The sequence below is a fragment of the Chanodichthys erythropterus genome, chromosome 11 (assembly GCF_024489055.1).
Source record: "Chanodichthys erythropterus isolate Z2021 chromosome 11, ASM2448905v1, whole genome shotgun sequence".
NCBI lineage: Eukaryota > Metazoa > Chordata > Actinopteri > Cypriniformes > Xenocyprididae > Chanodichthys > Chanodichthys erythropterus.
This window is the reverse complement of record NC_090231.1, coordinates 8,585,411-8,611,001: the sequence shown is the minus strand read 5'-3', so window position 1 is coordinate 8,611,001 and position 25,591 is coordinate 8,585,411. Positions and strand designations below refer to the sequence as shown.

At 36.6% G+C, this 25,591-nt stretch overlaps 1 protein-coding gene across 1 annotated transcript; it reads right to left on the bottom strand.

Annotated features, from left to right (window-relative positions):
* Positions 1-1,062: 1,062 nt before the first annotated feature.
* On the bottom strand, positions 1,063-24,040 carry pygmb (phosphorylase, glycogen, muscle b). The gene is made up of 20 exons (XM_067401412.1): positions 23,626-24,040; positions 22,215-22,316; positions 17,275-17,353; positions 17,065-17,168; positions 16,841-16,972; positions 16,212-16,323; positions 14,398-14,480; positions 14,162-14,305; positions 13,881-13,973; positions 10,326-10,472; positions 9,878-10,041; positions 9,021-9,135; positions 7,499-7,600; positions 7,250-7,397; positions 6,117-6,175; positions 5,893-6,034; positions 5,609-5,816; positions 5,234-5,368; positions 5,072-5,138; positions 1,063-3,205 (listed from the first exon to the last, which is right to left on the bottom strand). The coding sequence occupies exons 1-20, from the start codon at positions 24,025-24,027 to the stop codon at positions 3,056-3,058; spliced, it is 2,688 nt and encodes an 895-aa protein (XP_067257513.1). The 5' UTR covers positions 24,028-24,040; the 3' UTR covers positions 1,063-3,055.
* Positions 24,041-25,591: the final 1,551 nt, after the last annotated feature.

Here is a 25,591-nt window from a genome sequence, read left to right as displayed (position 1 = left end):
CAGTGAGGCCTGCATAGGGAGCAATGACATTTCCTCTCTCAAGATCCATTAATGTACTAAAAACATATTTAAATCAGGTCATGTGAGTACAGTGGTTCAATATTAATATTATAAAGCGACACGAATATTTTTGGTGCACCAAAATAACAAAATAACGACTTATATAGTGATGGCCGATCTCAAAACACTGCTTCAGAAAGCTTCGGAGCATAATGAATCAGCGTGTTGAATCAGCGGTTCAGAGCGCCAAAGTCATGTGATTTCAGATGTTTGGCGGTTTGACACATGATCCAAATCATGATTCGATACGCTGATTCAAAACGCTCCAAAGCTTAAAGGGATAGTTCACCCAAAAAAGAAAATTTGATGTTTATCTGCTTACCCCCAGGGCATCCAAGATCCATAATGTGGGTCAATGGGAACTTCTAATATAAGAGTAAATAAAACTTGCTTAGACAAATCCAAATTAAACCCTGCAGCTCATGACGACACATTGATGTCCTAAGACACGAAACGATCAGTTTGTGCGAGAAACCGAACAGTATTTATATAATTTTTTACCTCTAAAACACCACCATGTCCAACTGCATTCAGCACTCGTTTAGTGAGGTCTGATCGCGCTCTGACAACAGAAGTGATGTCTCGCGCTTATACTCCAATGAGTGCGATTTGGATTTAATTTGAACGCAATATGGTAGAGAACTCGCAGCAGCTTGCACAAACGTATCACTTCGCTTCAGAAGGCCTTTATTAACCCCCCAGAGCCGTGTGGACTTCTTTTATAATGGATGAGTGCATTTTTCTGTCTCTAGAATTTGGGACACCATCCACTCCCATTATAAAGCATGGATTACCCTGGACATTATTTAATATAACTCTGATTATATTTGTCTGAAAGAAGAATGTCATACACACCTAGGATGGCTTGAGAGTGAGTAAATCATGGGGTAATTGTCATTTTTGGGTGAACTAACCCTTTAACCATGGTGAATATTAACTGTTCTCTATTAAGTCACATGTAAAACCAACATAAGGATATTTGCAAAAAAGCAGAAACAGCGATTAATTTCTTCATCTTTTATTTCTCATTTTGTCTCTTTTTAAGGGTATTGTCACCCACAATACAGGCAAAACATTCAGAGAGAACAAAGAACTTTGGGTTTCCATCAGATTGCTGGAGCTGTTAACAAAAGTTGCAGGTTAGGTTTTAAGTCTATGTAGGGGTGACCAGGAACCACAGATAAAATCCTACTCCATTATCACTAAACCAGGAATTCGGTTTAATTCTAGTTTAATTGCCGATTTGAAGTATTGTCAGCTAAATATCCATTTCCAGCAAATCAGAAGCAATGCACCATGCTTCCTTTTGGCATCTTCGTTTCCTATTCTAAGTATACAAGTCTATCGTAATATATTAGAGTAAATACATTTCAGGGTCTTGAACAGCCTGGCAAGTATGGACAATAACACTTCAGTATTATATTAGTTTTGCTACCTCACTGGACTCAAAGCTAAGTTTTCTACAGGGCCCCACCCTTACGGAAACAAAATATATTTCCCTATATATGAATAATCAATATATTAAATGATATAACAGTATATTTGAAAATATACAGAATAATATATTGTGTAAATATATTACAATATATTGAATAGTACACAAGGAATTGCCGCTTTTCATATATTTACGAATATATCACAATGTTTTATATTCAGTAATACACTTCATAATATATAGATTTATATGTGATCAGATATGGTACTGCATATGTAATGTATTGCAGATATATTTACTCATGCGGTATAAACACATAAATAGAGAAATTTATAATGTAATACATTTCTTATATTTTATAATTATTTACATAATAAATTTTTCATATTTTCAAGCTAGTTAACAATAGCACACCTGCATGTACTAAAATATTTAGCAGGAAGACTATCACTGTGCACTATGCTGCAACTCTTTCGGTGAATGTGTGTATACATTCACATTTATATGAGAACATGTATGTGCAACAGATATACAAAATAAAGGATAAAACTTTATGAATATTATGTGTAATGCTATCTTTGTCTTCATTTCTAAATATTTTATATGTTTCAATATATAGCCATACATGGTCAAGGCATATATTACAGTATATTGAAAAATATAAGCATTAATTTCCCATTTATGGAAATGTATTATGTAATATATTGCATTATATTTTGCAGTATATTCCCATATATTTTTGTTCCGTAAGGGCATCATTCCTGCAGGTCTTATTTTGTGTGGTGTGAAGAACAGAGTTACGACGAGAGCTACAGTACAACGCTTCTTGAGGATAAAAGTGACAGATCATGTCTAAAGTGCTAAAGTGAGGAGCTCTGTGGGTGGAAGAACAAGTCACGAGCACCAACAGGCCAATGAGAGACAGGCAGTTAGACATAAATACACAAACAACACTCATATGGGTAAGGCAGGTAGTTTCGAGCAGTCAGAGACATGTCCAGCAGGAATTTTACATAGGTTATTATTATGACTGTAATTGTGCCATATTCAAAGTCATCAAAGCCCAAACTGCACATGTGATAACTGCCTGTCAGAAACTGAAATATAGCAAAAGTGTTTTTAATAATCAGTCTAAAATTCTTAATTCAAACCTTTTTGGTGGTTTCTCAAATTGTTTCCATAACAGTCACCATCATGCTGTGATATGTGGCAAAACGTTTTTGAGCTCACAGTGTATGTTTGGTTCTCCAGGATGAGGCTGGCATGGAGAGACAAATACATCAGACCTTTACATAATAATTCACGGGAAAACTACCATTCTTATACAAACATATACTGTATATAAACATGCCACAATGCTAGATGCGCTGACAGCTCGTCACTGGAGCAGGGATGCAGAGAAATTGTGTGAAGCATTCTGGCTGCCTGAGGGCAAGATGGAGTAACATCTCTTTTATGACATGTAAATGTTAAAATCACCTTTATACATCTTCATAATGGTAAATAAATCAAATGTGAGAACAGCTACAACAATGGAAGATTTTGATATTGTGGAACGACTTAGCGGGGGTCGTCTGGGGCTGCTATCTTCTCCAGACTCGGCTCCATGCCCCAGATCTCACGGGCATACTGGCTGATGGTGCGGTCACTGGAGAATTTTCCACAACCAGCAATGTTGTGGATGACCATCTTGGTCCATTCTTTAGGATTCTGTTTTAGAATCAGGAAGAGGAACAAACTTCAAGTCAGTGTGTTTCTGTTGTTTAAAGCCCTTTAAGAACAATGAATGTTAAGCACTATTTCCATCTACACATTTTGAGGTGAATCGTATCACATATTTACAAATAAACTAATGGAACAGATATCTTGAATGTAAAATGAAATGCTAGTGTACTCCAATAAAATGGTAGCACATATACTCATTTAAAATGTAGTCTTCTGCTTCAGGAAAAATAGACCAAAAGTATTATTCACTCATCTTGTTCACATAAACTACCGTTTTTAATGTTTTGGAAAAAAATCTTCTGTTCATCAAGGTTGCATTTATACATATATATATTTATACATATATATATATACATATATATATATATATACATATATATATATATATATACATATATATATATATACATATATATATATATACATATATATATATATATATATATATATATATATATATATATATATATATATATATATATATATATATATATATAGTATTCTGAAGTTTGTAAGCATTATTATTTTTAATGATTTTGAAAGAAGTCTCTTATACTCATAAAGTCTGAATTTATTTGATGAAAAAAGCTGAAAATACAGTAATATTGTGAAATATTATTACATTTTTAAATAACGGTTTTCTATTTTAATATACTTTAACATATAATTTATTTCTGAGATCAAAGCTGAATTTTCAGCATCATTAATCCAGTCTTCAGTGTCACATGATCCTTCAGAAATCATTCTAATATGATGATTTGATACTCAGTTATTATCAAAGTTGGAAACAGTTGCTTAATATTTTATGGAAACTGTGATACCTTTTTCAGGGTTCATTGATAAATAAATAGTCAAAAAGAGTATTTATTCAAAATAGAAATACATTCTAACAATATAAATCTTTACTATCACTTTTTATCAATTTAACACAAAAAAGTATCAATTTCTTCCAAAAAAGAGAAAGAAAGAAAAAAATACTGACACCAAACTTTTGAACAGTAGTGTATATTGTAACAAAAGATTTAATTTAAATAAATGCTGCTTTTTTCACTTTTTATTCATCAAAGAATCATGAAAATAAAATATTAAGCAGCACAACATTTGTAATAAATCAGCATATTAGAATGATTTCTGAAAGATCATGTGACACTGAAGACTGGAGTAATGATGCTGAAAATTCAGCTTTGCATCACAGATATAAATTATATTTTAAAGTATATTATAATAGAAAACGATTATTTTAACCTTTATTTTACAATATTACTGTTTACAGGTCAGTTTTAAATTGTAATAATATTTTACAATATTACTGTTTTTTTTTGTATTTTTGATCAAATAAATGCAGACCTGATGAGTAGAAGAGACTTCTTATTAATGTTTCCAAACTTTTGAATGGTAGTGTATATATTTATAAATACACTGAAAACAGTAACATTGTGAAATATTATTACAATTTAAAATAACTGTTTTCTGTTTTAATATATTTTAAAAATTATATTTATATATTAACTAATTTATTCCTGTGATGGCAAAGCTGAATTTTCATCAGCCATTACTCCAGTCATTAGTGATCCTTTAGAAATCATTCTAATATGAAGATTTGCTGCTCAAGTAACATTTCTTTTTAATATCAATGTTGAAAACAGTTGTGCTGTTTAATATTTTTGCCAAAAGCATGATACATGTTTTTCAGGATTTTTTGATGAATAGAAAGTTTGTAAGAACAACATTTATTTGAAAAGAAATCTTTTGTAACATTTTAAATATCTTTACTGCTTCACTGTTAAAAGAAAAATATTACTAACCCAACTTCCTGAAAAACACTGAAACACATGTTGTTGTAATACAAACCTTATAGAGGGCGCTAACTTTCTGCTGACATTTAATGTAGTCTTCATAGTCAGCAAACACCTTGAACCTGCAATCACAACCAAAATGTAATTTATATGATCAGTATTAGGACAATGTATCCAAGAAAAGTGTGACATCATTAGGATTTTCTTTTTTTCTTACCTGTCATGGTGCATCAGCATGTTGACAATGTCTTTAAACTGATCAGGCTCTCCAGGGCTAAAGAATCCTTCAGAAATCTGATCCATGGCTTGTTTCAGTTCTGGAATGCGGTTATAATACTCCGTGGCATCGTATCTGGAAATAAACAAACTTCAATTAAGTTAAGCAACACTGCATACACTCATTTGTAACCAACACTTTATCATTTTAATTTCCTCCTTATTTTGCTAATCAACATCTCTATTTAAGTGGATGACGTTTTAATAAAATACATTTAAATGGATAAACTTTTGTAAATATTAATAAATGAATGCACTTAAAAAAAAACTAAAAATGCTATTGAGACAAATTGTTAATTGAAGCTAATGTTGTCACCCCTTCTTATCCAAAGCTTCCACATCCTTCACTCTCATGCCAAAGATGAAGAGGTTCTCTTCTCCCGCCTCTTCAGCCATCTCCACGTTAGCCCCATCCATGGTGCCGATGGTCAGTGCTCCATTCAGCATGAACTTCATGTTGCCTGTTCCAGAAGCTTCTGTTCCTGCTGTGGATATCTGCTCGGACAGATCAGCCGCAGGGATGACTGTTAAAAGAGAGAAAGTGTGAGTGTGAATGAATAAGACAAGGAGCTGATCCAATAATAAAAGTTTGCATGCTACCTTTCTCAGCCAGTGTAACCCTGTAGTTCTCAAGGAAGATGACTTTCAGACGATCTCCAACCACACTATCATTATTTACCACTTCTCCAATTGCTGTGATCAGTTTGATGATCATCTTAGCTGTGTGATACCCGGGGGCGGCCTTGAAGATGCACAATTTAACCAATTAGCATTCGGATTTCAGTAGAACAGATCGGACTGGTCAGTGAAGTGATCATTCTCACCTTTCCTCCAATCATAATTGTCCTTGGAGTCCAGGCCTTGTTAGGCTCCTTCTTGATGACTGATCAGAAAAAATAGTAAAGTTAAAGGGTTAGTTCACCCAAAAATGAAAATTCTGTCATTTATTACTCTCTCTCATGCTGTTCCACACCCGTAAGACCTTAGTTCATCTTCGGAACACAAATTAAGATATTTTTGTTGAAATCTGATAGCCAGCAATGACATTTCCTCTCTCAAGATCCATTAATGTATTAAAAACATATTTAAATCAGTTCATGTGAGTACAGGGGTTCAATATTAATATTATAAAGCAACAAGAATATTTTTGGTGCACCAAAAAAACAAATTAACGACTTATATAGTGATGGTCGATTTCAAAACACTGCTTCAGGAAGATTCAGGCACAACGAATCAGCGAATCGAATCATGATTCGGATCACATGTCAAACTGCCAAACTGCTGAAATCACGTGAATTTGGCGCTCCGAACCGCTGATTCGATACACTGATTAATTTATGCTCCGAAGCTTCATGAAGCAGTGTTTTGAAATCGGCCACCACTAAATAAGTCATTATTTTGTTTTTTTGGCGCACCAAACATATTCTCGTCGCTTTATAATATTAATATTGAACCACTCACATAAACTGATTTAAATATGTTTTTAGTACATTAATGGATCTTGAGAGAGGAAATGTCATTGCTGGCTATGGAGGCCTCACGAAGCCATCGAATTTCAACTAAAATATCTTAATTTGTGTTCTGAAGATTAACAAAGGTCTTACGGGTGTGAAACGGCATGAGAGTAAGTAATAAATAATATTATTTTCATTTTTGGGTGAACTAACCCTTTAAGTACACTGCACACATTTTAGAAGGAAATACTATTTCAGTCTTTCCTCTTCAAAATATCATATTTCATTTAATGTTTCTTTGTAATTATCTGTGAAATTTCCTAGCAATTTCTTAGTAAAGATTGTTTCAAAGTAAATCCTAAACCAAATGTTTTTCAGTGTAGGCTATCTTGGGAAAGGAATCATTTCTGAACAGTACAAACTGTATGCTGCTAGATATGCACTGGTTGGTTTCGAAGCTTGTAAAACTAGAGAAATATTTAGCTGTTTCAAGAGAAACTTACGGTTGTAGAGGGTGATGATGTGCAGACAGTTTAACAGCTGCCTTTTGTATTCATGGATCCTCTTCACATGGACATCAAACAAGGAGTTCGGGTTAATCTTTACCTTATATTGTTCCTCTAGCTGCACTGCGAATTTCATTTTATTCTCCTGAAAACAGCAAAGCAATTGATATATCATGTAATGTTCATCATTCTCATATAGAATGATTATTGCACTAAATTTCACTTTGAAAGTGGATTCTGTCTCACCTGTTTGACTTTGGCAATGTCTCGAATTAAAGCATCATCATCCACAAACTTCAAGAGTTTCTTCAGCTGGCCCAGGTCTTGGATGTAGTCCTCTCCAATTCTCTAACGATTAACATAAGACAACGATTTTTTTGGTCAATAATGACTCTTGATTGGCTTTCGAGGGCTTGGAATACAACTTACAAAAAGCTGCGGCCAGTAACTTTTTTAGGTTAAAAATGATCCAAAATAAATTTTTGAGCAAGTACATAGCCAGTGTTCAAAACTGTCTCCTTATCTTAGCTCAATTCACAACGGTAAGCTTGTAATAATGTTTTATAGTATATATATATATATATATATATATATATATATATATATATATATATATATATATATATATATATACATACAGTGGGTATGGGAAGTATTCAGACCCCCTTAAATTTTTCACTCTTTGTTATATTGCAGCCATTTGCTAAAATCATTTACGTTCATTTTTTCCTCATTAATGTACACACAGCACCCCATATTGACAGAAAAACAAAGAATTGTTGACATTTTTGCAGATTTATTAAAAAAGAAAAACTGAAATATCACATGGTCCTACCTAAGTATTCAGACCGTTTGCTGTGACACTCATATTTAACTCAGGTGCTGTCCATTTCTTCTGATCATCCTTGAGATGGTTCTACACCTTCATTTGAGTCCAGCTGTGTTTGATTATACTGATTGGACTTGATTAGGAAAGCCACACACCTGTTTATATAAGACCTTACAGCTCACAGTGCATGTCAGAGCAAATGAGAATCATGAGGTCAAAGGAACTGTCTGAAGGAACTGCCTGAAGAGCTCAAAATGATAAGTTATATATATCATTTTGATGGCGTACTGTAATCCAAAAAAGGACCAAATGACAATCATCAGTGACAACTAGAGATTAACCCGTAGTCAAAAGCAAAAGACTTCGGATTGTGGAGTGGCTACAGAAATTGAAATCTACAGGTAACGCTAATACACACTAAATACACATAGTCACGCAATGCTGATGTTAACATTAACAATTTGAGAACAAAGTATAACAATAATAATATGCACAGTTTGACGTGATCCAAGCTAAGCAATTGTTGGATTTAATCACCATTGGCAGCGCGATTGTAATGCTTTTTTTCTCAGTTGGTCAGAACAAAAGTGGCAGACATGTTCAGATGACATTTTCCGGTGAAAATTATTTTGTTCATACTTCCAAGACATAGAATCTGTGATTCCGAAGTACAGTATCCTCACGGATGTGGTGACTGAGAGCAAACTTTAGATTCATCCACGCTGAGGAGCCGTGCCAATGCACAACCCACGTAAAGATAATAATTCTGCATATAACTGCAATTGCAGGTAAAAAACAGAGATGGCAACAAAGAGGCAAACTTACGGACTGCAACTTTAACTATGGTGATGGTACTTTCTGTTAGTTCTCTCAATAGTGCCCCCTATCTGTTTATACATGTAATGATACCAGTTTTTTTGTTTCAGCAATGTTCCTCACCTCAGCGATAACCTCAGCCAGTCCAGGGTTACACATGACAAGCCAGCGACGAGGTGTGATACCATTGGTCTTGTTCTGAAACTTCTGTGGGTCCACATCATAGAAGTCCTTAAAACTGTTGACAGAATCAAATCCACCAAATTAGATATGGTTTTTGAGCCATAAACATCTGTGAGTTATTCACCAGGACTAATTTTGATGCAAATGTATAAATATCCTTGCACTGGACAACAATGCTTGTGCTATCTTTCTTTAAAATAAATGCTATTTGATTTATGCACTACCGTTCAAAGTTTGGGCTTTTTTGAAAGAAATTAATACTTTTGGTTAGCATGGATGCATTAAATTGATCAAAAGTGACCGTAAAGACATTTCTAACTTTACAAAATATTTCTATTTCTAAATGCAGTTCTTTTTAACTTGCTATTAATTAAAGAATCCTGAAAATAGCATCACAGTTTCCACAAAAATATTTAGCAGCACAACTGTTTTCAACATTGATAATATAAGAAATGTTTCTTGAACATCAAATCATATTAGAATGATTTCTGAAGGATCATGTGACACTGAAGACCGCAGTAATGATGCAGAAAATTCAGCTTTGATCACAGGAATAAATTACAACAAAATATATTAAAACAGAAAACAGTTGTTTTGAATTGCAATAATATTACTGTTTTACTATATTTTTGATTATTTTATTGCAATCTTGATGAGCATAGGAGACTACTTTCATAAAACATTAAAATATTGTTTTATCTTTTGGACAGTATTATATATTTTTAAATGTGGCTTAAGTGTCCAGATACTTTTCGGGCTACTATGTATTCTAATATAAAAAAAGTTAGGAGACATACACAGTGTCTTTAATAATGTCGGAGTGGATTTGTGCCACGCCATTGACTGCGTGAGAACCAACGATGCAAAGATGGGCCATGTTGATCTTCTTCTGACTTCCCTCCTCAATGAGAGACATGCGTCTCAAACGGTCATGATCACCAGGGTAGAGTGCAGATATCCGCTAAGAAACAGGACAGAAAATGAAAGGTCAAAACAGAGTGAAAATTCATGGGAAGTTACTTTTCTTCATCTGAGATTTACTGGATGCTGAGTCATGCAGAGCAATGGAGTATGTTTGTATAACCTCACAGCACAATTTATTCCATATTTGGCGTCAACACAGTCCTACAGTCCAACAGAGATACAGATCTCCCAACTGCCCCTCAAAAAACATTCATTTATTTATTCTTATCAAGAATAAAGTTCAAATGCAATGTTCCATGAAGAGAATGTCTGTTCCCTGACCTCCAGGTGACGTCGGTTAATCTCGTAGATGATCTCTAAGTGACGGGGCAGAAGGTTTTGGAACAGGTCGACGGGCCAGCGTTCCAACGCCTCTGGTAAAACAGTGTGGTTAGTATATGCGCAAGTACGCACAGTGATGTCCCATGCCTATGAAGAAAAAGAGAATTACAGAAAGTGAGAGAGAAAGAGAAATTAGTTGAGGTAGAGGAGTACAACATTATGATTTTGGTCCACATGGGCAAATTTTCATTCTAGAAATCAGTAAATTTTAACTTTATGTCTTGTAACACTTTACAATAAGTGTTTAATAATGAAAATAGCGACAGCTTTCTTGTCTCCGTGAATACAGTAAGAAACGATGGTAACTTTAACCACATTTAACAGTACATTAGCAACATGCTAACGAGACATTTAGAAAGACAGTTTACAAATATCACTAAAAATATCGTGATATCATGGATCATGTCAGTTATTATTGCTCCATTTTTCGCTATTGTTCTTGTTTGTTTACCTAGTCTGATGATTCAGCTGTGCACAGATCCAGACGTTAATACTGGCTGCCCTTGTGTAATGCCTTGAACATGGGCTGGCATATGCAAATATTGGGGGCGTACATATTAATGATCCCGACTGTTACGTAACAGTCGGTGTTATGTTGAGATTTGCCTGTTCTTCGGAGGTCTTTTAAACAAATGAGATTTATATAAGAAGGAGGAAACATGTCTTTTCCATGTACTGAACTATGCCGAGAATTCAATTTTTAATTCTAGGGCACCTTTAACTACAGCAAATCAGCACAGTGCTCAAACGACAAAGCTTGACACCAGTGCTAAAACAAGAAACTTTTGTGACTGGAAGATTACTACAAAAAAGGGGAATTTTTATCCGACCAGCCTCCCATGGACAGCAGCCATCAGCTTACATTCCGGAGAAGGGAAAACACAGCTGCATACATTCAAAAGGATTAGAAAGGATTCTGGTTGAAGAATCTACCTGCTGCACAAACTGCCACAGACTTCTACAAAGGATTGCAGTTCTTGAAACAAAATTATTACTTTCCGGGCTACCAAACGAAACACACAACAGAGCTTCATCATGGATGCCCTCAGCAAACAGCCAGTGAGTCCCATGAATCCAGTGCTCCTAAACAGGCCATACTGAGTGTAGAGAAACAAGCCATAACTTATCAAAACACTAATTCATGGCACAAACAGGGAGCGAAAACCAAAGGCACTAGATTGTCAAGTGAATCACATATTGCCAAAGTAACATCCTCTACCCCAAACACTAGTTCCCTACCTCCGCCTATACATCTGGAGAACAGATTTTAAGTATTAAAGGGGTCAAGAACTGCATTGTTTTATTGTTTTATAATGCTGAGTCATGCAGAGCAATTATAATTCCTATGGTGCACTTATAATGTTAGTATGCTTTTTATATAAAAAAATTGTCATAATTTAGAAATAAAAGGCATTTTTTCTGACCCTGATTTTAGCCCTCTGGTTTGAACGCTCTGTTTGAAGGGGCGTGTCTGCTGAGAGACTCCAGTGTAAACGCCCACTGCTGTGATTGGCAGTATTTTTTACTCTCTCTTTTAGCGCGTTTTTACTATTACAGCTCTCAAGGTTAACTAATCGTGAAAAGTGTTACATTACATTTTGATCTATGCCATTATATTTAGATTGTGGCATGAAAGGTTGCAGTGATGAACATTGTAGCCAATCACAGACATGTTGTTGAGCGCATGAAAGCAGTGATCTCGTCATTGCAACTCAATTTCTGCACATTAACAAATGCTTTAAATCATACCTAACAGTGCAAACGTGATATAACTAAGAGATTCGTTGAATAAAACGGGAGTTTTGCGTGTGTCAGTCACTGATAAACTCACGCTGTTTGATTGACAGCTTCAGCGAGTGCTGCTTCAACGATTGCAAAGGGGGCTTTCTTTGATCGCTTTCTTTATTTAATGTAATCACCGTTAAATAACAGATTATTTTCATCCTACTAAGAGAAACAACGCAAGTTGACATTTAGTCACGGATTTGATTTACTGACACAAAGACAAAGAACATCTGACTTTACATGAATCATTACATTTCAGATAAGGCATTAAAATTAACAGTTACTTACATGTTGTCGCATTACTGTCGAGTCCAGGCACTGCACAATATTTTGTAATCCTCAATGGCATGTTTATAGCTTGGTAGCTCGATCTGGTTTAGCACCACGTAGGCCTATGTTACTTAGGCTACATATTCTATTGCATGTAATGCGCGAATCAGTGGGAGGGGCTAAACAAGCAGGGATGAAGTAGGCGTTGATCTTCTTCTGCGGAGGCGATGCTTGCTGCCCTTTGACGTCATAGATCCCCACTTTGAAAAAACTTAAATTTTCGATTCATCAAAATATCCACCATTAGCAGCTATCTGACCTAAACTGGGTTCTGATTGGTTCATTGTATTCTAAACTTAATTGGCAATCAATTGTTGAAGCTATTAAGGTGTGCTGACCCAAAAATCTTTTACAAACCTGGGCCAAGTTTAAACCAGTAACCAGGCATCACAGCTGGCAAAGGGGCATGTCTGACTTTGACATGTATATATTGCCATTATAATGTAATCAAATTGAAAATTATTATTGCTGGTCTTCAATGATAATTTCAAGTTACTTTAATGTATTTGCACCAAAAAATGAAAATTATTTATGCTGATATCGTCCAAAACCACACTTTGCCAGGGGTGTTTCCAAACTTTTGGAGGACAGTGTAAGTGTCACATTTTATCATATCATCATGCTTAACACTGAGAATTTGAATAATTATTTTGAGATGTTCAGGTGCAGTTATCTAAATCAGAGAATATCGTAGTTTTGGGAAGTTGGCGGGTGGATGATTTATTTTTAACAGTGGATTTTGGTGATGCTAGAGCTGATCCGCACATATCTATTTCACAAGCCCTAAAGAATCTACTTTCAATTTCAAGCACAAGACTTTTTCTTTGTTTAGTTTGCACACTGAACATTGATTGGAGCTCTTAATTTTGAACTCTCAAAGTCCACCAGATTAATGAATTTATCTTTAAAATGTACATAATTTTCTTACAAAACTCGCCAATAGGGACAGAGGTACAACCACCACAGAAAACATACAACTTTGTGGAAAACACTGTATATATATATATATATATATATATATATATATATATATATATATATATATATATATATATATATATATATATATATATATATATATATATATGATAATGCTCTCAAAATACAAATCTTATTCTATTATTATTACAATAACCAAAATAAGTGCTTGTAAAAAGTGTTTTTTTTTCTGCCGTGATCAGGATTTTACCACCTCTGCCTAATTTTGAGCCAGGAAAACCCCTGTATATATGATATACGTTCATGATAGCTAATGCATTTACTAATTCATGTTAACGAAAAAAAAAAAAACGTATTGTAAAGTGTTACTTTATGTCTGAGTAGTCCTCCAGTTTGACTGCAAATTCATGTTAAATGACAAGACAGGAATTTCCAGCTCACCGTTTCCCAGGTCAGTTTCTCGTCATCTATCAGTATTCTCATGAGTTCAGGGATGGCCATTGCAGGATGAGTGTCATTCAGCTGTATAGCAACCTGAACAACACAGACAAAGTAGAGAACCTCTGTATAGGTTTTAAATGTGAAACCAATTTTGTTTAGCCCAATGCATTAAGCTTTATTGTTCAGTATCATTAATATGAATAAATGACACCAGATGAACTGTGTGAACTGTGTTGAATATTCATCTTAACATAAAACAAAGTGTTCCAGGGCTGTCCTACCTTATCTGGCAGTGTGGTCAGATCCATGCGCACTACCTCGGTTGAGCCAAACTTGGAAGCTTTGAACCTGCGGATGATGTCCTGGAGAGTCGCAGCCACTACAAAATACTCCTGCTTCAGACGCAACTCTTTCCCCTCAAAGAACTGACATACACAAACAGGAGGATTTGTTTACATTTAGGCTCCAGGAGTCGTGAGATTTGTTTCTTAATATGGATCACTTGAGTTGCACTCACATTGTCATTAGGGTAAAGCACACGGGATATGTTCTCAGCTAGATTCTTATCCAGAACAGCCTGGATGTAACCACCAACATTAACTGTTTAGGAAGATATAAAATCTGTCATAAGATCCAATGCTCAAGGATAGTCATTCAGTAGTTTGGGGTCAGTAAAATTCTGCTGAAATAAATGTTTACTTTCATTCAGAATTAAATTAAATTGATCAAAAGTGAAAGTAAAGACATTTATAATGAAAAATTAATTTAAAATAAATGCTGTGCTTTTCGACTTTCTATATCAAAGAATCCTGAAAAAAATGATCACACTTTCAATAAAAATATTAAGCAACATAACTGTCTGTATACTAAAATAGAAATGGTTATTTTAATTTGCAATACTATTTCACAATATTAGTTTTTTATTGTATTTTATATTGTATAGTTGATTTTATAAATAATATTACAAGATATTTGCATAATAATAAATGAATGATAAGGCATATTGTTGTTAAAGGGGTCATGAACTGCATTGTTTTATTGTTTTATGATGTTTCCTGGGGTTGACTTATAATGTAAGTATGCTTTTTACATCATAATATAGAAATAAAAGGCATTTTGCCTAACCTGATTTTAGCCTTTTTATTTGAACGCTCTGTTTTAAGGGGCGTGTCTGCTGTGAGACATCAGTGTAAATGACCACTTCTGTGATTGGCTGACATCTTTGCACATGAAATAGCTAAGTATTACTCTCTCAAAAACTTTTAGCACGTCTTACTATTACAGCTCTGAAGGTTAACTAATCGTGAAGTGTTGATTATAACATTACATTTAGATCTATGGCACTATATTTAGATTGTGGCATGAAAGGTTGCAGTGATGAACATTGTAGCCGATCACAGACATGTTGTTGAGCGCATGAAAGCAGTGATCTCGTCATTGCAACTCAATTTCTGTACACTAACGAATGCTTTCATCATAACTAACAGTGCAAACGTGAAGTAAGAGATTCGTTGAATAATAAGAGATTTGTTGAATAAAACGGGAGTTTGGGTGCAAATCCAAAACTCAGTCACTGATAAGCTCGCGCTGTTTGATTGACAGCTCCAGCGATTGTAAAGGGAGTGCTCTTTGATTGCTTTCTATACTGTGTATATATACTTTAATCACTGTTTAAATAACAGATTATTTTCATCCTGCTAAGAGAAACAATGTGAAGTTGACCGTTTTGGTCACTGGTTTGATTTACTGACACATAGACAAGGAACATCTGACTGTACATGAATCATTACATAACAGATCAGGCATTAGAATTAACACAGTTACTTACATGTTGTTGCATTACTGTCGAGTCCATGTCATAAAAGTGATGGAAATGTGATGAAATGTGATTGATTTACCAAAGTATCCGCAGTGAAATGTACCGAATACAAATAATTAATGCCAAACTGAGATATTCACATTGTTGAAAATAAATAACCACATTCCTAACATTAGGATCCTTGGAAAGGTAATGTTATTTTAGTCCTGTATCGCTCTTCTCTCCTCATCTCACTAACACGCCAGTGGGTGGGGCTAACGTTGCAATTATGATTTCTTTTGTGGGGGCAGCGTTTCACATATCTATGACATAGATAAGCACATTCTGTGACGAGTCTTTCGCTGGGCTTTTATTTGACTAACAAGAAAGTTTTCAGTTCTGAAACTTACAGGATATTCTTATAGTACGATGACCACTTATAAATCAAAAGCTCAAGGAAAAGTTGATTTCTCAATTCATGACCCCTTTAAAATGTCTGATGATCATTCATTGGTTGATTAAAGAGAACTCACAGTCTTTGAGATGGAATTCACATGGAGCTTTGGCAGACCAGAGCCTCATTGTGTTAACAATGTTGTTTCTATATCCTGGGACAGGTGTGTCATAGGGGAGTGCAAGGATCACCTGGTGAGTCAAACAGGAACAGATTTAATAAGAAAACATAGTGAAACAAAATTACAAAATTTTACTGCATGTGGCATCTGAGTCTTGCTTTGCATATTGGTGATTCTACTCTACTGAACTTTCTGATGTAAACTCTCTTCAGACGTTTGAGGTCGGTAAGATTTTTTTATGTTTTTGAAAGAAGTATATTGTGCTCGCCAAGGCTGTATTTATTTGATCAAAAAATACAACAATATTATTACAGCTTAAAAAAACTGTTTTTATTTTAATAAATAATTTATTCCTGTGATCAATGCTGAATTTTCAGCATTACTCCAGTCTTCAGTGTCACATGATCCTTCAGGAATCATTCTAATATGCTGATTTGCTGCTCTTCTTATTATTAATGTTGAAAACAGTTGTGCAGCTTAATATTTTTGCACTGAACCCAAACTTGGATAATAATGTACAAGAAAAATGGCATTTCCATTCCAATTAATTTTAGATGTTACATTTGTTTTGGTTTCTATGCTCCCACCTGTGTGTCCACCCATTTCACTCCATCAGGGTGGTGCTCCACCCGACCATAGAAATGCACAGGACGCATGTATTCAGGCCGGGCTTTTTCCCAAGGGTTTCCATAGCGCAGCCAATCATCCGCCTCCTCCACCTGTCAAATTATGTCAATCATTTACCAAGAACCAAATGCACCAAGGGAAGTGAAATACATTGCACTGAGATACTGTTGCAAGTTTATTTTACCTGCCAGCCCTTTACGATTTTCTGATTAAAGATTCCAAACTCATAACGGATTCCATATCCATATGCTGCCAGGCCCAAGGTTGCCATGGAGTCCAAGAAGCAAGCTGAAGAAGAAAAGAAATTAAAGTGAATTAAAGCACCACCTCAACAGTGCAAGCCTCCATTAATCTTCATCTTCATGATCAACACGTTTAAAGAGACTGAGGTCACCTGCCAATCGACCAAGGCCTCCGTTGCCTAGGCCAGCATCCTCCTCCATGTCCTGCAGCTCTTCCATATCCAGACCCAACTGATAAGAAACAGAACATGAAAGCCAGGCAGGACCAAAACAGGTATATAACTTCTAGTACACAGCATAGCTTCTAGAGTACAAAACATGCCCTGTTGCCTGGTTTTATCTTTCAGCACATCTTTATAGGCATTCTCAACACAGAATATGCTGATACAGAAAGATTTGCCTTTCCTATTCTGATGAATAGGATTAAAGAATCAGGAGCAGCTGATCCAAGATGAGCGGTATTACAGTGCATATATACATACAGCGCTAGATCTCCTCCACAAGCTCTTTCTCTATTTATGATTATGCTATCACTAATGATGATAATTATTGATAATGGCCTCTTTTCTTCTCAATTTTTTTTTTTTTTTTTTTTTTAAAGGTTATGTATTGAGGTTCATGGAATAATAACAGACAATGTTCCCCAGGTATTATAGATCTTCTTTATTTGGATAAATGAATAGTCCCAACCCACACACAAAGCTTTTTCTACAACTTTTTTTCTCTGTTTACAACAGTCTGCATGGTTTGGTTCCTCCATATATTTCTGATCTTCTTTTATTTCATCATAATAAATCAATCGGAGTTATATTAAAATATATCCTGGCTCTTCCAAGCTTTATAATGGTAGTGAAGGGGGAGTGAGATTTTGAAGGCCAAATAAGTGCCCATCCATCATAAAAGTAATCCAAATGGCTCAAGGAGGATAATAAAGGCCTTCTGAAGCAAGGCTTTTGGTTTTTGTAAGAGAAAATATCCATATTTAAAACTTTATAAACTAATAACTAGCTTCCAGAAGGCCACACGCATTGATTTACATTTTTGGGTGAACTATCCCTTTAAATGTCATCATGTCAAATAGGTAAACACAGCCTCGTGTTTATAATTGTGCCCTTGCCAATTTTCTAACTCAAACTATCAGAGAAAATTAAAAAATGAAAATGAAAAAGTTGTTGGAAGCTTAGTGATGGTGACGTTGAAGTCAGTCGCATGACTTCTGGCCATAACCCCCCCCAGCTTCCGTGAGCTTTGCAAACTATCTCGCCGATTGAAAAAATCAGGTGGGTAGCATTGAGAACGAATATCACCTGTTGTGAGTGGCTTGGCCTCCTCTCATTTGGAGAGTCATTTTGAAACCAAGGCCACCGCTCATCTGAGCTCCAGATATTTGATTTTTCAAGTATTCAGCCCTTGGGGGGCCGCCTTGATAATCTTTCTGTACTGAGTGAGTTGACTTCCTCTGGTTTAGAAGGTCTTTCTAAAAAACTGAAGCCACCGCTCTACTGAGCTCTAGATAAAGGGGCATCTACGGGCCTCTTTGATAAACCACCCTAGGCTGAGTGGAGTGGTTTCCTCTCACTGAGAGTATGAGGCACTATGCTGAAGCCTCCGCTCCCCCGAGCTCCAGTTAGATCATTTCTTCAAGCACTCAGACCTCCGCCTTGACAATCACCCTGTGGTGAGTGAGCTGGCTTCCTCTGGTTTAAAGGGTCTTTCTAAAAAAACTGAAGCCACTGCTCTACTGAGATCTAGATAAGATCATGATTTCAAGAGTATAGCCCTATTTGGGCCTCTTTGATAAACCACCCTAGGCTGAGTGGAGTGGATTCCTCTTACTGAGAGTATGAGGCACTATGCTGAAGCCTCCACTCCCCCGAGCTCCAGATAGATAATTTACTCAGAACTCCGCCTTGACAATCACCCTGTGGTGAGTGAGCTGGCTTCCTTTCGTCTGAGACTCACTACGTCGAATCAGCCGCTCTATTGAGCTCTAGGTGCTCTTGAGCTCCTATCATAAGGCCATCCTGACAATCACACTGTGGTGAGTGTGTGGGCTTCCTCTCATTTAGAGAGTCATTATTCTGAAGCCACCACTTCACAGAGATCCAGGTGGCCTCCTCTTGCTTAGAGAGTTGTTACAACGAAACCTCCACTCCACTGAGCTCTAGGAAGGTCATGAATGAGCATTGTTAGGCTTCCTCTCGTTTAGAGAGTGAAAAGCACTATGCTGGAGCCCCCGCTCTCTAGAGCATTATCTAGCTTTTAGCCTTTTAGAGCAGGCTCTCATGTGAAAGTCCTCTAAGATGCTTTGCTCCCGGGCACTGCGCCCCTTGTGTTCAACACCATATGATGCTCAGGTCGAGCCGACTAAGTACTCCCTCCTATTCAGGACGATGTGGAGTACGTTCCCTTAGATCTCAAGCATTAGTCCCAAGCTAATGCACATGATTTTCTGGATAAGTATGCCCTATACAGAGACCTCCTTGACAGTCTGGTTGCATGAGATCTGTATTCCCCTTGTTTAAGGGGTAGAAGGTTGTATGCTAAGTGCATCACGTGTGGCAATGTGAAAGAGTATTACATGCCTACATACCCCTGGTGGCTATCTCTGTTAGACTCGTTTCCAAGTAGTTGGCCCTCCTCGGGCCACCTTGTTGGTGATCCTCCAGGACAGGTCAAACTACATTCCTAGCACTTCTAGGTAGTTTGAGTGTCCTGGCTCCCTAAAGTACACAGATTGAGTTCACATTGCAGGAGCCTCCCTGATTCTAGCTCCCGAGCTTGGTTAATACTCTACTCGGTTGAGGATTATAGTTTGGTCTGAATGGTCGATGTTCTTGTGAACCCCTTGGTAGATCAGCTCCTGATAGAATTGGAGGTACTCCTCTCATTAGGGACCCTATGTAGAGTACCCAGCCTCCATAGTGCTTTGAAAAAGAGGCACTTTGTAGGTCCAGGGTCGAGCAGAGTAACTCCCCTCATTATTAAGGGTTGGAAAGCGCTACGCAGTGTCCTGCTACCCAGGATGCCCGTCTCTTTGTCCGGCGTGAGCTGGTTACTCCCTCTTTTGCACTTCTCCCATTTGGTTACCTCTCATGAGGCAAATATGGTAAGAGACTCTGTTTAGGAAACAGACAGGTTGTTGGCTAGACTAGGTCACAATTCAGACTGTTCTTAATTAATTTACAATTCATATTAATTCCTAATTCAGGCCTTTGACAAGTCCTTCCAGTACTTTACAAAGGCACTTTTTCATTCAGGCGTATAGCTTGGGCTATGGCCGTAGGGAATACTCAATTCAATTCAATTCATGTTTATTTGTATAGCGCTTTTCACAATACATATAGTTTCAAAACTGCTTTACAGAGAATGCATGTCAACATTACAATTTAGAGTAATCTGTTATCAGATACTGTCACTAACAGTGTGTGACCAGAAGGGGGAGTGATTCTGGCATTTCAGTTGGAACTGCTATTATTGTGCTTAGTCACAGCCATTTTTAGGCATGCACTCCTCTCAGCATGGCAGCATGAGTACTTCGTTCCCCAAAGTGTCTCAGGATGCAGTGCGAGTTCCCACTGGTTCCCTGAGAACAGGGAATGAGACACTGCATCTCGTACCTATGCCTCCGGGCTGCCTGTTTAGTCCCTTCAGAGGAAGAAATGGATGATTTCCAGGCGGCCCTTTATATATTTCCTGGTCGCACTAGTATGACGTCATAGGCTGTCGGCGGCCAATAGGATTGTCGTGATTTTGCAGTTGCTTCAGGTACCACTCACATGGAGGCGTTCCCCAGAGTATCCCAGGATGCAGTGTCTCGTTCTCTGTTCTCAGGGAACCAGGGTTACAGGGTTAACATGTAAGAATCACAAACTTGTTAGTCACATAGTTTCTTTTCTGCAATAATTCAAAAGCCAATGGAAAAAAATCCTACTGGGTTTTTGACAAGGGAAACAGGGCAATGCTGACTTCCAGTTTGGTCTACAAAAAACAGTCATCCCAGCAGAACTATTTGCTATAGGCAGTGTTTTGTTGTTAGGGGTGTGACGAGATCTTGCGATATTAAAATGTGACAATATTTCTCATTGAGGTGAAAAGCTGTCTCGCTATATCAAGATGACAGAGTTGAGTTTGTGGGAAAACCTTTTACAGTGGTTGCAGGGCTGCCAACTCTCACAGAATTGGCGCTGTTCTCGCACCACACGTCCATTTTCTCACGCAGTGAAAAACATTGCGGAGCAAAGCAGAAACTGACAAAGCACCGACAGATGAGACAGAGCAGGCTAGTTTTGATATGAAACAAACTCTCAGCTTTCAAATTCTGTCAATAAACCTACACCAACACAGGAGAATACATCAATATGTTTCTAAATATGTGAATTGTTCATCGCAATTTCAAAATAAAAGTTTAAACCCTTGCTCTCAGTTTGCATGTTTTGATGTCCACATGTTGTTGTTCAAGAAATTACAGTGGCTCTAGCATTTTTATCCTAAAGAAGTGACCAAATATTAAAGATAAATGGACATTTGAATTAAATGTTGTTTGCTCAATATTAAATTAAATTTTATCATGCTGTAAAGTGTAACAACAACAATCACCAGGCCGTTAGTGCCCTCTGCATTTGATATAACACAGAATTTGAATATAATTACATTATATATTTTAACAGTGTCATTCAATAAAATCATACAATTACTTGCTTTTGATTCTTTATTTTAACCAATTATTATTGCCTCATTTTTATGTATTTTTAGTCATTTTAAAGGCTATTGTTCAAGTTTTATTACCACAAAAAATATCAGATTACTCGATTAATCGTCAAAATAATCAACAGATTACTCGATTACCAAAATAATCATTAGTGGCAGCCCTAGATTAGTTAAAACATTTTAAAATCCACCTGCAGTGTTCTGCATTTTGTGACTTTCAGTCAAATAAATGTTCAGTCATATATTTTGTCATTGAAGATTTCTTAAAAATAGTGTTAAAATATAGTCTTGTCATGTTCTTGTGAACCCAGTATCGTGTATTGTCTCATCTCATGCGCTAAGTAAATCGTCATCCTTATAAGTTGTACATATCTCCTCTCACCTGATAGATTGCTTCGTCACAAGCATTCTCCAAAGCCAAGTTTACCATGGTGTTTTGAAGGGTCCGACCCATGTAGAATTCCAAAGAAAGATAGTACACACGCTAGAAGTGGAAAAAAAAGGTAAAGACAAGATAATGAGTAAAAAAGAAGACCTTTTTTTTTTTTAAATAAAAAAGTGTTTTTTATACTTAACACCAACAGCTGAGAGCCATTTAGAGCAACAGTGAAGTAGGAGCCAGAAAAGCCCCTGCTGAGCAGACATTTAGTGACAAGTATTATTGTGACAGGTGCACAACACAAGCCTAATCTGTATTCCATGTCTGTGAGACCTCATTGACTGTCAACGCAAAACAGTCAATCATTGAAGGTTGCCCAGTGACACAAGTATCATGAAGGATTTGCTAGTGCACAAAAATAGCTTGTAATATCTGTTGTCTTTAAATGATAGCAAAGGTTATAAGGATAACAAAGGCTGTATTTCTGGCACATTGCTCATGTAAAAATAGCAGCATTAGCTGTCAGTGTTTAAGGCTATACACTATGTCAGGGTGCCAGCCACTTGGATAGTGATGACACAAATTCCCAATACAAAAGCATCCAACACTTCAATTATTTTTGCTTTTTATTTAATAATATTAAAAATTAGAAAATATAATTTAAAATTTCACGTAGGAATCAGTTAAGCTCCGGTTTTGTGATTAATTATGCGTTCATTTCTCAAATCAAAATGGCAGTTTTAAACACAAGAAAGAAAACCAATCACGCATTATTACAACATTGTAAATCGACGGGAGATTTTTAAATAGTAATTTAAACGTGTAACGTTTATAGAAAACAATTGCGCCCCAAATCTAAAATTATGTTTTAAAAAAAGGTTTTCGTAGCGGTTCAGCGTTGTAATCTGAAAGATGTTTCTAATAGGCATTACAGAAATGAGCTTGTTAGATTGCTGCTACTTGTTTCAACATATAGGCTACAGAGATTGTGCACATAGGCCTATTTATTCCGTAGTGCACGCTGATTCAAAAATAACAATTTGACCTGTTGATGCTTGCCAAAGGCATACAGAAAAGCTCTCCATACATTCGTGTTAATTGATCTGCGGGACCTTGAATGAAGGCGCTCCTGACATCAGTCATGGAGAGATTATGTAATTATTGAGGAAAAAAAAAAAAGCCCTGCCATCTGCTGAACCATTAGCGTTAGTATTTTCCTGGCGCAATGCAAATACCTCAAAGTTAAACCTGCAACAAGAATAAACATGTTTCTTTTTGCATTTTGCAATGTTGCTGTTCCACTGCGCAACATTATGTCCCCTGTTGTGTGACCCGACCCCTCCTCCCTCCTGTCAGTTGTGTATACGTGCGGCCCCCGACTGTCGGATGAAACTGCGGCATCCGGGTTTCTTACTTTCGGGTCTTTCTCGTAGTAATGCTGCTGCGTCCGGATCCATCTTCCCACCAAATGGTCGCGGACGGTGTGCGCCAGGGCGAAGTAGTAGTCGCGCTTCGTTGCAACATTACGGTCCTTAACCAAAGTGAAATGCAGATGGCGATTAAAATTGGTCTTTAGGTCTGCGACGTTTTCAACTCCGGCGAGACCTCGAACGGAAATTTGCTTCCTCTTTTCTTGGTCCGTCAGTGGCTTGGACATCTTGTAGACTGTTGTAGGTTTCGTGCACCAGGGATAATAGTCTACGTGATGCCTGCTGCGTGTGTTGCGACGCGCGTCACCGTGATCTTCAGCTGATGCTTCAGGGTCAAGCGCGCTCATTGGCGGTGCGCGCACACCCTCTCTATTTAGGCAATACATGACTACTATATATTTACAGGCTGGGCGGGTCAAAATAAATTAAGGAAAAAGTGGATTTTTAATTAAAAAGTGGAAACAACATTTTAATAATAATAAAAAAAAATTAAAATGCAATCAAAAAACAAATAAGAAGAAAGTAAATAATAGTTCTCCGAAGACATTTGCGAAAGAAATGACTGGTAAAAACTTTTTACAGAAGTTGACCACCCTAAAAGCACTAACTAATTCGCACACTACCCCTAAAGGGACGTGGTGTTGGAAAAATTAGGAAGGAAGGAAATTTTAAGTGCTGGTGGAAAAAAAAATTGGGATGGGAGGATTTTTTTTTTTTTTCTCAAATCTTTTGCGTTCCCCCGAGAAACTTTGCGTTTGTTGGACTCAAATATAAAGAAATGCAGTCAGTGCTTATGTCAAGCAGTTCAGTAAAGTTGGCAATATATTCACAGATTTGAGTTTCCCGGATTAATAACTGGTGAGCTAAACGTTGTTAAAACACAAATGCAGCTATTTCCAATCATAGAAACCTAGACAACGAGCTACAATCTCAACTGTTTAAAAGACCTCCAAAGAACAGGCGAATCTCAACATAACACAGACTGTGATGCAACAGTCAGGATCATTAAAATGTACGCCCCAACATTTGCATATGCCAGCTCATGTTCAAGGCATTAGACAAGGGAAGAATGCCTGGATGTGCACAGCTGAATCATCAGACTAGGTAAGCAAGCAAGGAAAACAGCGAAAAATGGCAGATGGAGCAATAATAACTGACATGATCCATGATAACATGATATTTTTAGTGATATTTGTAATTTCTAAATGTTTCGTTAGCATGTTGCTAATGTACTGTTAAATGTGGTTAAAGTTACCATTGCTTATTACTGTATTCACGGAGACGAGAGCCGTTACTATTTTCATTATTAAACACTTGCAGTCTGTATAATGCATAAACACAACTTCATTCTTTATAAATCTCTCCAACATTGTAGCATTAGCCGTTAGCCACGGAACACGGCCTCAAATTCATTCAGAATCAAATGTAAACTATATCACAGTATACAATACTCACATAATCCAGCGCATGCATGCACCATGCATGACGAACACTTTGTAAAGATCCATTTTGAGGGTTATATTAGCTGTGTAAACTTTGTTTATGCACTGTTTAAGGCAAGCGCGAGCTCCGGGGGTGGAAAGCGCACGATTTAAAGGGACCGCAACCTGAATCGGCGTATTTCTAATTATGCCCCAAAATAGGCAGTTAAAAAAATTTATTTAAAAAATGGGGTATTTTGAGCTGAAACTTCACAGACACATTCAGGGGACACCTTAGACTTATATTACATCTTGTGAAAAAACATTCGATGGCACCTTTAAAATTTCCTTCCTTCCTATTTTTTTCCCACCACCACGTCCCTTAAGGGGCTCTGTAAGAATATAGCCTGGCCCTCATAACATTATTTAGGCAATTGTAACTGCAGTGCAAATGGATTATGGTAAGATGGATTTTTGTTGATACTTATATACCATTTGAATAAAATGGTATATAACAGCCCAATAGTGT

Coding starts and splice junctions, on each gene's coding strand:
- pygmb (XM_067401412.1), bottom strand. CDS start 24,027: ATGTATTGCCTAAATAGAGAGGGTGTGCGCGCACCGCCAATGAGCGCG. Junction 5,139..5,233: donor ATGCTGATGCACCATGACAG/GTAAGAAAAAAA, acceptor TTGTGATTGCAG/GTTCAAGGTGTTTGCTGACT. Junction 3,206..5,071: donor AAGTTAGCGCCCTCTATAAG/GTTTGTATTACA, acceptor ATTCTAAAACAG/AATCCTAAAGAATGGACCAA.